This window comes from Phocoena phocoena, chromosome 1, assembly GCF_963924675.1.
Source record: "Phocoena phocoena chromosome 1, mPhoPho1.1, whole genome shotgun sequence".
NCBI classification, from domain to species: domain Eukaryota; kingdom Metazoa; phylum Chordata; class Mammalia; order Artiodactyla; family Phocoenidae; genus Phocoena; species Phocoena phocoena.
In genome coordinates, this window is record NC_089219.1 from 172,894,184 (window position 1) to 172,908,098 (window position 13,915).

Consider the following 13,915-nt stretch of genomic DNA (forward strand, 5'->3'; position numbering starts at 1 on the left):
TTGAAATGGAAACAGGATTGGCTAATTTCATTTACAGGTTTTAATTCCCACTTGCTGATTCAGTCTTAGCTATTTAGAGCTGGCACAGATGAGCCTTGACCAACCAAGGCCGAGTTTCTGATGCATGTGAGCTACTTAAGGTATATACAGAAAAGTGTTCCTTCCCAGTCCTGTGCTTGCATCCTTATCCTTGGTCTACTCCTCTGCAAATACAATTGGCTAGTCATGGGTGGATTCAGGGGAATGAGCACATCCTCACTGTTGAAAAATTAACTAGACGCTATTATCACATTCTAAAGCTTCAGAGGAACATAAGAAGAAAATTGCAGGGGGGGTTATCTTAAGTTTTTCTCTACTTAATCACCTGTTTAGACATCTGGTTATTACATGAATTCGTTTAGCTGAATCATTTACATTTTGATCCCATGGCTCAGAGTGGACAGAAGCCTGCACAGCTTCCACCCACAACACCACCCTTGTAACACTCTGAACTCTACTTGTATTTACTTCAGAGAAGCCCAAGATGTTGTCTTGCTGCTTTAAGTGGTAATGTGTGCCAAGCCCCTGTTCAACAGTTGGACTCACCCCTGGAGGTTCTGATTCAATTGGTCTCGGGTGGTGCTGAGGCATCAGTACCTTTAAAAGCTTCCAGATATTCCTAATGTTGAGAACCAGTTATGTAAAGAACCTGGAAAAATACATGCTGTGCACAGGGGCTCCAGTAATGGCCCACTTCTCCTTTACAGAGACTACAACAGGTGGCTCTCTCTAAATCTGACCCATGTCCCCTCACTTGAAGAGGCCACATAGCTTAAATTTTAAGAACTGCTTTGTTATGCCTGATATTAACTGTTGGATAAGAGTACACATCTATGCTTTTATAAGCTCTACCAAGAACTGTATTTATAGAGGATCTATTGCCATTTCTACTAAATGGAAAACCTAAATATGAATCTGTTATGGTACCTTACGCTGATCTAAAAACCGTGTTGGCATCAATATAATTCAATCTGAACAACCTGTAAATAAAACATAGGCCAGGTGGAATAATTCAGTGAGAAGGAATTAATTATGTCACACATGAATAGTTTATTTCCAATGCACAGATATCATGTAAATTAATCTAAAGATGGTTTGCTTAATAAATATTTAAATGTGAGCCGTTTGATTTAATGTATTTATGAAAAAATACTAACAGCTCTGAATTGTATTTACAGTTTACACATAAATGATAAAGGTGAGCCCATTTGAGAAAAAAGGATGTTCTGAATCATCTCTCAACCATTGATGAATTAGATGAACGTTAGAATCAACTGTTAACACTTTTTTTCAAAACGTGAGTCCCAACCACCAGAGATTCAAATTTAGCAGGTAATCCCAGGTGACTGTGATATAGAAGCCTGGATGAGAAAGCCAGGAAAAGACCATAGGCTACTGAAACAGATGTGGGTTCACAAGGTGGCCCAGGAGCTAAGGAGACTTATGGCGAAATTATTTATCCTCAGTGGGTCTTGGTGATCTCATTTTGAATGAGGATAACTACTTATCCTAGTGATATGAAAATACTTGAGTGTTGTTTTGAAGTAATTTCAGAATTCCTGGAAAAACTTTTCATCATGAGAATTATAATTCTGTTGTTTTTCATCAGTCACACGAAGTATATACATATTTCATTTTTTTTCCTCAATGTATTTGTTTTTTGAAGTTTTTCCTTGTAGTTGATTTCTAATCTTATAGTGTTGTGGTCAGAAAAGATACTTATGATTTCAATTTTCTTAAATTTACCGAGGCTTGCTTTGTGGCCCAGCATGTGATCTATCCTGGAGAATGTTCCATGTGCACTTGAGAAGAATGTGTACTCTGCTGTTTTTGGATGGAATGCTCTATAAATATCAATTAAGTCCATCTGGTCTAATGCATCATTTAAGGCCTGTGTCTCTTATTGCTTTTCTGTCTGGATGATTTGTCCATTTAGATAAGTGGGGTGTTCGATTCCCCCTGTATTATTGTGTTACTGTCGATTTCTCCTTTTATGTTTGTTAACATTTGCCCCATATATTGAAGGGCTCCTGTGTTGGGTGCACATATATTTACAATTGTTGTGTCTTCTTGGAATCATCCCTTGATCATTATGTAGTGTCCTTGGTTGTCTCTTTTAACAGTCTTTATTTTAAAGTCTATTTTTCTGATATGACTATTGCTACTCCTGCTTTCTTTTGATTTCCATTTGCATGGAATACCTTTTTCCAAGCCGTCACTTTCAGTCTGTGTGTCTCTAGATCTGAAGTGGGTCTCTTGTAGACAGCATATATACAGGTCTTGTGTTAGCATCCATTCAGCCAGTCTATGTCTTTTGGTTGGAGCATCTACTCCATTTATATTTAAGGTAATTTTCTATATGTATATTCTTATTGCCATTTTGTTAATTGTTTTGGACTTGTTTTTGTAGATCTTTTTTCTTCCTTTCCTCTTTTGTCTTCTTGTGATTTAATGACTGTCTTTGGTGTTGTGTTTGGATTTCTTTTTCATGTGTACATTATAGATTTTTCTTTGGTGGTTACCGTGAGGTTTTGACATAGCAGTCTATATGTATGCACATGATTGTTTTAAGCTGCTTCTCTCTTAATTTCAGATGCATTGCCAGTATCCTGCACTTGTACTCTCCTTCCCTCACGATTACTGGTTTTGATGTTATATCTGTGTGTGAGTGATTTCCTACCTTTACTATATTTTTGCCTTTACCGGTGAGCTTTCCCACTTCATAATTTTCTTGTTTCTAGTTGTGGCCTTTTCTTTTCCACTTACAGAAGTTCCTTTAGCATTTCTTGTAAAGCTGGTTTGGTGGTGCTGAATTCTTTTAGCTTTTGCTTGTCTGTAAAGGTGTTAATTTCTTCCTCGAATCTGAATGAGATCCTTTCTGGGTAGAGTATTCTTGGTTGTAGGTTTCCCCCTTTCATCACTTTAAATATATTGTACCTTCTGGCCTGCAGACTTTCCACTGAAAAATCAGTTGATAGTCTTATGATGATTCCCTTGTATGTTACTTGTTGCTTTTCCTTTGTTGCTTTTAATATTTTTTTTTTTTTTTTTGTCTTTCAGTTTGATCAGTTACTATGTGTCTCGGCATGTTCCTCCTTGGGTTTATCCTTTATGGCACCCTCTGTGCTGGGTGACTGTTTCCTTTCCCGTGTTAGGGAAGTTTTCAGCTATTATCTCTTCAAATATTTTCTCAGGCCCTTTCCCTCTTCTCCTTCTGGGACCCCTATAATGCAAATATTGGTGCATTTAATGTTGTCCCAGAGGTCCCTTAGACTGTCCTCTTTTCATTCTGTTATTCTGTTCCACGGCAGTGATTTCCACCATTCTGCCTTCCAGCTCACTTATCCGTTCTTCTGTCTCATTTATTCTATTGATTCCTTCTAGTCCATCTGTTTATTCTTTAGATTTTTCTAGCTCTTTGTTAAGCATTTCTTGTGTCTTCTCGGTCTGTGCCTCCATTCTTTTCCTGAGTTCCTGGATCTTTACAATCATTACTCTGAACTCTTTCTCAGGTAGATTGCCTATCTCCACTCAGTTGTTCTTCAGGGGTTTTATCTTGTTCCTTCGTCTGGTACATATTCCTTTGCTGTCTCATTTTGTTTAAATTTCTATTTGTATTTTTACGTATGTACTAGCTTAGTTACGTTTCTCTATCTTGGAGAAGTGGCCCCCTGTAGGGGATGTCCTACGTGTCCCAGCAGTACACTCTCCTCTTGCCATCCAAGGGCCAGGGGCTAGCTGGTCCCAGGGTAGGTTCTCATCTGTGCTGTGGATTCAGTTCCACAGGCTGCAAGACTGTAGTTTCCTTGCTTCTGGTGTCTGCTCCCTAGTGGATGAGAATGGTAGAGAGGTTTGTGCAGGCTTCCTGGGGGGAAGGGCTGGTGCCTCCCCACTGGTGAGTGGAGCTGGGTCTTGGCCCTCTGGTGGGCTAAACCCTTTCAAGCGGTGTGTCTAGAGGTGGCTGTGAGTCCAGAAGTCTTTAGGCAACCCTGCTGATAGGTGGGGCTGTTTCCCACCCTGTTGGTTGTTTGGCCTGAGGCATCCCAGCACTGGAGCTTACAGGCTGTTGGGTGGGGCAGGGTCTTGGTGCCAAGGACTCGAAATGTCTGACTCCATCCAGTTTACACAGGTCCCCACATCTGCCACCAGCTTTTATGCCCCCCAAGAGCCACAGCTGCCCCTGCCTCCCCAGGAGATGCTCCAAGACTAGCAGGTAGGTCTGGCCCAGGTTCCTACGGAGTCACGGCTTTTGCCCTGGGACCTGGTGAGTGTGGGACCTTGTGTGCACCCTCCAAGAGTGGAGTGCCTATTTCCCCCCGTCCTGTGGAGCTCCTGCAATCAAGCCCCACAGGCCTTCAAAGGCAAATGCTCTAGAGGTTCCTCCTCCCAATGACTGACCCCTAGGCTGGGGAGCCTGGCGTGGGGCTCAGAGCTCTCATTCCTGCAGGAGAAGTTCTGTGATATAATTATTCTCCAGTTTGTGGGTTGTCCACCTGGGTGGTATGGGATTTGATTATACTGTGAGTGCACCCCTCCTACTGTCTCATGATTTCTTCTTTATGTCTGGATGTAGAATTTTGGGGGGGGGGTTGGGGGCAGATTCTAGTCTTTTTTACTGATGTTTTTTCAGCAATTAGTTGTGATTTTGGTGTGCCCAGGAGGTGAGGGTGAGCTAAAGGTCCTCCAACTCCACCATCTCATCTGAAATTCTCTGTTCACGGTTCTGGAGGCTGTAAGTCTGAAATCGAGGTGCTGTCAGGGTTGGTTTCTGGTGAGAGTGCGCTTGTAGGTGGCCATCTTCTGAGTCCTCACATGGCCTTTCTTCTAAAGTCTGCCTCTTCTTCCTTACAATGATGGACAGCGTTAAAGATGTTCCTGTTCTCGAAAGAAGTTCACAGCACAGATGAGGAAGAGAGGAGGTTGTGGCGTGCAGGTGGCTGTGGAGGTTTTTTTCCCCTTTCAGTCTCAAAAACTCTAATAAGGTAATTATCCCTGCTATGCCTAAGTTTTTTCATTATAATCTGCTCAAGGTTACAAGTTAAGTGCCAGAGTAGACTCAAGTTCCTGCTATAAACATCAAGGTTCAAGCTCTTGTTAAGTGAATGAGAAAAGATTTGTAGTATAATGCAAATATAGTACGGAATAATGGTATAGTGAATTGCCTTTTTATAAGATTTTACTACATAATTCTTTAAAAAAAACTTCCAGTGGCCTTTTACTCTTGGAAAAGATTGGGTAAAAACACTCAATTTGTAAAATTTTCTTACTTGCCCACCTAACTTTAACACGAGTATCATAATGAGAAGGAAGGGTGTAAGAGATAATTACAATCCTTAGTAATAATGAAGTTATGCTTTGCCTAACTAACTTTCCCCTCATTGGTAATACAAGTTAGTTTTCATACATATAAATTGCTCCCTCTCCCCTTCCCTTTTATTATGGGAAAAAGCAAAGACATGAACAAACTCATGGTAGGTGCACTTTTAAACAGGATAACTGTTCCTTGAATAACTTGAAAACACAGTCTTAATCACTTTTATTTGACTTAATTGACAAATACAAGAGAATGGCTGTGAAACCACTGGCAATATAGGAAACTTTATTTATTTTGACTTGATCCACTTATATTTCTCAGAATGGGAATATATACATTATTCACCAATAAATGCTTAATGCTTTAAATTTACAATTACCTTATTTGCAGAAACTTGGAAATCATTCCAATTAAATGGAAAAAAATACAAAGATTTTTTTCTTATAATTCAAAATATATTTAATATATTTCTACAGCAGCCAAAACCTTTAACCAAAAAATTCAGAACTGCAGTCTCAAGCTTAACAAAATGGCCACATTCTAATTTAATTAATTATCTTGATTATTAACACAGGAAAAAAATATCGTGGCTCCTAAAACAAGGCTGACTAGCGACTGGTACAGTTTTGGTACAGTTTTCCTTTGTGATCACTCAAAGCTGTCTTTATTATTTTTACTTCATCTGTTCAAACACAGACAACTGCTCCAACTTTAAAGAAAGTTTAAACTTTTGACCAATTTAATATTTAATATTGGTGATGCTTGCTAAGATTTAAGAACTCCAACAATGAGAATCAGAAAATGACCACAATTAAAGTAAAATTATCCTAAAGGACTTCCTACTACACAGAGTAATCTGGTATTCAATAGTGTTTTTGAATTACATATTTTTTCACAAACATAGCACCTCATTAAATACCTGGTAAACCACTTTGCAATCACAATAAGGGTTGGGAGACTAAGCTCCAAAGAGAATTATGTAATTCACTTAATATAACATTGCAAGACAAATCTCAGGCATGATCAACATGAGGAATGCAGTCTGTTGGTTCCCACACTCTAAGGGGATGCTCATCGATATGGGCACCATCTTATTAAGACATGGTACTATGCTTCCAAAATCCACAGAGTAAACACTGAAGTAGACTCCTGCTTTACAAATGATGTTAAATGTGCCTGTAAAACTAAAAAAAATTTCCAAAAGATCTGAAGAGATGATATGGTTATTTTATCTCCTTACCCCAGGTAATTCTGTCAAAAAGATACTGAATGAAGTCCAATCTTAATTTGTAAAGTTTTGGTGTAAAAGCTAATGTGTTGAACTCCAGTAAAGTTTAACTCTCATCTGAATTAATGAAACTACTCATTTTGCTGAGTTTTCACAAGCTGTACTCTTGACCTGAAGAATCACTTTTTTTGTGCCGAGGAGATGGAGTAGTCTTCGTAGGAGATGGGGATGCAGTACCAGGTGAGTCAGTTCCTCCATCAGAGGTACTTGGTGATGATGCCAGGTGGGGGACTTTCTTTCTTCCAAGGAATCCTCCTCCTTCAAATCCTCCTTTCTTCCGTAACTCCACTTTATTTTCATTTTCATCTTCTGATGACCTTTTCTTGGATTCTAGAAAACCTTCAGCTATTTTATGCACCTCCACTCCACTATCTGATTCTCTTAAACTTTTAACTTCAGTTCCAGGAGACTTTCTCTCATACACATTACATTCCCCTGTTGCCCGCTTCACTTCAGCTTGTACTGGACCCAAGTTACCATCTTCAGGGACAGCTCTTTCTACATTTCTGTTCAAGTTCACAGTCTGGAAGTCCCTGTAACTGTGAAAGCTCTCAGTCCTCCTTGCTCTTGCTAACAAGGGACTTTCTCTGTAAGGCCTCATGGAACCGTAAGTAGCTGCTTCATGGATGGTTTCATGGTGCTGGAGCTGAAGACTGAAATACAGTTAATAATTACAGCTCACATTTCTTTCTGGGATTTTTCAGGGGCACATCTCATTAATTAAACTACCAGTTAAAACATATAAATTTTATAATGAATACTATATCCTTATTTACATATATAAAAATGTATTTTAAGCATGCTATATACTGTATGTGTGTGTACAAAATTAACAATGCAAATAATACACCATACATATATATTCGCAATGAAGCTAGATTTTTGAATAGCTGAAAAAAAGCTACGGAAAACACCTTTAAAACCAATGTGGAACCAACAGTTTCAGTATTTGGCCCTTAATTCAGATTTTGGAATTTTTAAAAAATATGGTTAACTAAAACACTATACTAAGGCATTATGCACTTCTAATACAATGACAAAGTAAGATTAGACAAGATAATGTAATCATTTTTATTAATATGTCCCTAGGCAATAGGAACACCAGTTCCACATACCATCTAAGGGGACATGTGATTTTTCTAATTTCCTTTGAATGAATTCTTGATCACATAATAATTCAAATTGGCAGCAATTCACAAAATAAGTAAAAGGGCCAAAAATGGTATTTTTATGAAAAGAAACATGCATATAGATGAGAAATTTAGTAAAAAAAAGTATGAATTTAAAATGTACTTTGAAAAATTTGGCTTTAAAGAACTATGTGGTTACAATAGCTCAGCCAATTTTCCCAAAGCAATCAATTCAGCTCTCTAACCTACCTAGAACTTGATTCACGAAGACGGCTGTGCTGAACCACAGAAGTTGCTGGACTGATATTAGGAGTAGCGCAGCGAGATGTGCTCAGATCACACTGATCCAGTAATTTGAGTAGCTCCTCTTCAGTCGGACCACCTACATCTTAGGAAAACATACATCACTATAATCACTTATGTCAAAAGCCTACCCTGTGCCAAACACCTTTCCATATGGAACCTACCCTTATCCTCACTTTTGTTAACCATATCCATGGCAGTGGTCAGATCCCACATCTGAATGCTGCCATTTGTGTGGCCCGTGAACAAGTAGCGCCTTGGCCTTGAGCCCATCCTACTGGAGCCCTCACATTCTCTCACTGTAAATGAGGATATTGTAGTACAGTCAACAGCTTGGATCTCACAGATTCTGCAAAAGACATTGTACAGTTGTAAACCATGAGGAACAAATTACATTTTATAATTCAGATTTTTAAATTAATTGTCTCTTTGCAAAGTTACAGTTGACTCTTCCACACATATAAAACAGATTTAAAGGAGTCAAAGAGAGTCAACGGGAATACAATTCAAGCCTTGTATTCTCCAATATATTAATACTCTTTTTCAAAGCATTTTTATAGCTATCTATCTTCATTGATTTTTTTCATAAAAGAACCTGACAAAGAGCAATTATCCACATTTGACAAATGAGGAGACCAAGCAATGATGTCAGTAAATGATGTCCCAAAGCCACAGAAGGGTTAACAGAATTGTACTTGATTGAAACATTTATCCCAGCCTACTTCAAAACAAAGTTGAGGAGGCTTATTTAAAAAAAAAAAAAAAGATTATTAACAATTAGTGCCAGGCAAATGCAAGGTCCGAAAATAAAGGAGGAAGAGGAAAAACAACTCTCATTAATGTGAAAAACATAGGAACAGAATATGAAGCTTAGCTGAGCTTCCTAGCAGGCAGGGAAAAGGATGGTGGAGGGTAAGGGGAGAGTTCATTCCTGCAATGCCCACATATAGCGAGTGACAGAGCCCATCCCAGTCTCATTCCCAATCTCAAGGCAAAAGCTAGTATTTCACCATTGAGTATGAGGTTTGCTACACTTACTTTTGCAGATGTTATTTAACAGATTAATGAATCTGCCCTTTATTAAGTGCTAGGATTCTTCTTTAAAAATCATAAATGGTTGCTGAACTGTCAAATGTTTTTTCTGTGTTTATCAAGATGATCACTTTTCTATTTTTGTTAATGTAGTTAATTTTTCAATTATATCTGAATTGACAAAATATTTTTAAAAATCTAGATTCCTGTTTCTGTTTAAAACTACAGTCAGCCCTCCATAATGTGGAACCCACAGACACAGAGGGCTGACTGTACTACACCAGTTTATATAAGGGACTTAAGTATCAGGGGATTGTGGTATCCACCTGCAGGGGGAAGTCCTGGATAAAGATGTCCCCCTGTAAATAATAATTAAGAAAACAGTTGCGACAGCCTCATGCAAATCAATGACGGTAAAACATGCCCTCACATCATACACAAAAATAAACTCAAAATGGCTTAAAGACCTTAAAAATAAGACATGATACCATCACATTCCTAGAAGAGAACACAGGCTAATAAGCATTCTCTAGCATAATTCGTACCAATGTTTTCTGAAGTCAGTCTCCCAAGGCAAATAGAAATAAAAGCAAAAATAAATGGGATCTAATCAAACTTACAAGCTTTAGTACAGTAAACCATAAACAAAATGAAAACACAACCTACAGACTGGGAGAAAACATTTGCAAATGATACGACCAACAAGGGCTTAATTTCCAAAATATACAAACAGCTCATACAACTTAATACAAAAAAACAACCCAATCAAAAAATGGTCAGAAGACCAAAAAGGGAACCCTCCTACACTGATGGCAGGAATGTAAATTGGTACAGCCACTATGGAGAACAGTATGGAGGTTCCTTAAACTAAAAACAGAGTTGCCATATGATCCAGCAATCCTACTCCTGGGCACATATCCAGACAAAACTCTAATTTGAAAAGATACAAAAACCTCTATTTCACAGCATCACTATTCACAATAGCCAAGACATGGAAACAACCTAAATGTCCATCGACAGTTGAATGGATAAAGAAGATACCTGTATACAATGGAATACTACTCAGCCAAAAAAAAAAAGAATGAAATAATGCCATTTGTACCAACATGGATGGACACAGAGATTATCATACTAAGTGAAGTCAAAGACAAATCCCATGTATCACTTTTATGTGGAATCTAAAATATGACACAAATGAACTTATTTATGAACTAGAAACAGGCACAGAGAACAGACTTGTGGTTGCCAAGGGAGAGGAGGGATGGATTGGGAGTTTGGGATTAGCAGATGCAAACTATTATATATAGGGTGGATAAACAAGGTCCCACTGTATAGCACAGGGAACTATATTCAGTATCCTGTGACAAACCATAGTGGAAAAGAATATGAAAAAGAATATAAGGGCCTGGATTTTAAATGAGAGAAAAAAACATTTCCAACCTGGCTCCTTGGCTTATAATATCTTTACAACTATAGCTTTTCCTCTGGAATCATAAACTTAAAAACTATATAAAACTTGTTTTATCATGCATAAATTATAGTTGATTACAACACTCTGCTATTGTTGGAAGTGACAGAACAATACTTAGGGACAGAACAACACTGGACAGGACATGAGCACTGAAGAAGAATATGAAAGACTACATTGTTAGAGAACGCTGTTATAACAGCAGCTTCAAACCATTTGGCAGCTTCTTCACCAACACTAAAGTGCAGAGACGCATTTCTCCAGATAAAAATTTGGCCTGTAACTACACTGTAGGTTCCTAATAACATTTTCTTTAAAAAAAAAAAAGTTTAGAACACAAAAATCATTTTCTGGAATCAATTCATTTAACAATCACTGATGACTACATGCAATGAACTTTGATGGAAAGAAAATTTATCATCTCAAAGACTTTATCATTAAAATATTAAGAAATCAGCGATCACATGCTGAAGATAAGAGAAATTATTTAAAATGTCACTAGCATTAGTAACAATATAAAAATTTGTAACCTACTTAGTAACTACTAATAGGAATTTTACTTTTTTCACTTCCTTGACATGCAAAAAATTTTGTTCTTAAAGAGGAGAAATGTTACAGCACAATATGTTTGAGGCTGTAAATAATAATTGTAAGTGAAGTAAGATTTTAGTCAAATGAAAAAGAGGAAACTAACTCCTATTGAGCATCAATTATAGCCAGGGACTATGCAAGGTATTTTGCATGTTTTTCACTCAGTGAAATCTTGGCAAGGTCGTTAAACTTTAAAAGAAACTGAGGCTCACAGAAACAAAGTAAGTTAAGTTGAATTTACATAGCTAGTAAGAGGAAGTGCCGGAATTAGAATTTCACTTGTCTACCATCCAATTCACTGTGTATCTGTTCTACTATCGTATCACTAGTCCTTCCTAAAAGTCCACAGCAGTGAAAATCATAAGTAGATTGTAGAGAATAAGCACTAAGTATACTGTATTAACTTTAAGTTAAAATGACCACAAGATAAAGAATAGACATCTCTCTCAAAGATCTGTTTCTGATACCACTATTTATCAGTGTCAAATGACTTAACGTGTTTTGCAAGACAAATGTGACTTCTGAATATAATATCTTTACAGTAAAGTGTTACCTCTTTCCAGTAGATGAGAGTCTTACAAACAGTTTGTTAGTGATGGGAACAACTTTCTGGATAAACACCTGTTGATCATCTCGCTCTCCAAATGGCCCTTGGGTCAGAAAACAAAATGGCAAAAATTAATTAAAATTTAACAGGTTTCATTTAAAAAAAAGGAACATTAATTTTGAAAAAAAAAAAGAATTCTTCATGCCTGTCATTGTGGCATTGCATTCCATGTCAAAATCAGACACAAAATACAACACTACAAGTAGTTCATCTTGCATCAGAAATTTTTTTTAAAAACAACTCAAAATGGATTAGAGACCTAAATGTAAGACCAGACACTATAAAACGCTTACAGGAAAACACAGAAAGAACACTCTTTGACATAAATCACAGCAAGATCTTTTTTGATCCACCTCCTAGAGTGATGGAAATAAAAAATAAATCAACAAGTGGGATCTAATGAAACAAAAGCTTTTGCACAGCAAAGGAAACTACAAACAGACGAAAAGACAATCCTCAGAATGGGAGAAAACATTTGCAAACAAATCAACGGACAAAGGATTAATCTCCATAATATATAAACAGCTCATGCAGTTCAATATTTAAAAAAAAAAACCAATCCAAAAGTTGGCTGAACACCTAAACAGACATTTCTCCAAAGAAGACATACAGATGGCCAAAAAGCACATGAAAAGCTGCTCAACATCACTAATTATTAGAGAAATGCAAATCAAAACTACAATGAGGTATCACCTCACACCAGTAAGAATGTTATCATCAGAAAATCTACAAACAACAAATGCTGGAGACGGTGTGCATAAAAGGGAACCCTCGGGCTTCCCTGGTGGCACAGTGGTTGAGAGTCCGCCTGCCGATGCAGAGGACATGGGTTTGTGCCCCGGTCTGGGAAGATCCCACATGCCGCGGAGCGGCTGGGCCCGTGAGCCATGGCCGCTGAGCCTGCGCATCCAGAGCCTGTGCTCTGCAACGGGAGAGGCCACAACAGTGAGAGGCCTGCGTAACGCAAAAAAAAAAAAAAAAAAAAAAAAAGGGAACCCTCTTGCACTGTTGGTGGGAATGTAAACTGATACAGCCACTATGGAGAACAGTATGGAGGTTCCTTAAACTACGAATAGAATTACCACATGACCCAGCAATCCCACTACTGGGCATATACCCAGAAAAAACCATAATTCAAAAAGACACATGCACCCCATTGTTCATTGCAGCACTATTTACAATAGCCAGGTCATGGAAGAAACCTAAATGTCCATCGACAGACGAACGGATAAAGAAGATGCGGTACATATATACAATGGCATATTACTCAGCCATTAAAAGGAAGGAAATTGGGTCATTTGTAGAGATGTGAATGGACCCAGAGACTGTCATACAGAGTGAAGTAAGTCAGAAAAAACAAATATCATATATTAATGCATTTATGTGGAGCCTAGAAAAATGGTACAGATGAACCTGTTTGCAGGGCAGACATTGACAGATGTGGAAAACAAACATGGACACCAAGGGGGGAAAGAGGCAAGGGGGTGCTGGTGTGATGAATTGAGAGATTGGGATTGACATATATACACTAATAAGTATAAAATGGATAATAACCTGCTGGAGGGGTCATTCAAGGTGGCAGAGGAGTAAGACGTGGAGACCACCCTCCTCCCCGCAAATACATGAGGAATACATCTACATGTGGAACAACCCCTACAGAACACCTACTGAACGCTAGCAGAAGACCTCAGACTTCCCAAAAGGCAAGAAACTCCCCACGTACCTGGGTATGGCAAAAGAAAAAACAGACAAAAGAATAGGGACAGGACCTGCACCAGCGGGAGGGAGCTGTGAAGGAGGAAAGGTTTCCACACACTAGAAGCCCCTTCATGGGCGGAGACTGCACATGGCAGAGGGGGGAAGCTTCGGAGCCACAGAGGAGAGCACAGCAACAGGGGTGCGAAGTGCAAAGTGGAGAGATTCCCGCACAGAGGATCGGTGCCGACCAGCACTCACCAGCCCGAGAGGCTTGTCTGCTCACCCGCCGGGGCGGGCAGGGGCTGGAAGCCGAGGCTCGGGCTTCAGTCAGATCCCAGGGAGAGGAATGGGGTTGACGACGTGAACACAGCCTGCAGGGGGTTAGTGCACCACGGCTAGCCAGGAGGGAGTCCGGGAAAAAGTCTGGAGCTGCCAAAGAGGCAAG

At 38.7% G+C, this 13,915-nt stretch overlaps 1 protein-coding gene across 2 annotated transcripts in view; it reads right to left on the reverse strand.

Annotated features, from left to right (window-relative positions):
- Positions 1-6,732: 6,732 nt before the first annotated feature.
- Positions 6,733-13,915, reverse strand: part of KCTD3 (potassium channel tetramerization domain containing 3) — a 68,905-nt gene continuing 61,722 nt past the window's right edge. Inside the window, exons 15-18 of one of the 2 annotated variants that reach the window (XM_065874845.1) lie at positions 11,719-11,815; positions 8,239-8,423; positions 8,021-8,153; positions 6,733-7,294 (exon numbers count right to left, since the gene is read on the reverse strand). In XM_065874845.1, coding sequence (XP_065730917.1) covers positions 6,733-7,294; positions 8,021-8,153; positions 8,239-8,423; positions 11,719-11,815 — 977 coding nt within the window. Of the gene's footprint in view, positions 7,295-8,020; positions 8,160-8,238; positions 8,424-11,718; positions 11,816-13,915 lie in introns of both variants that reach the window. The other variant, XM_065874839.1, reaches the window with a different exon arrangement.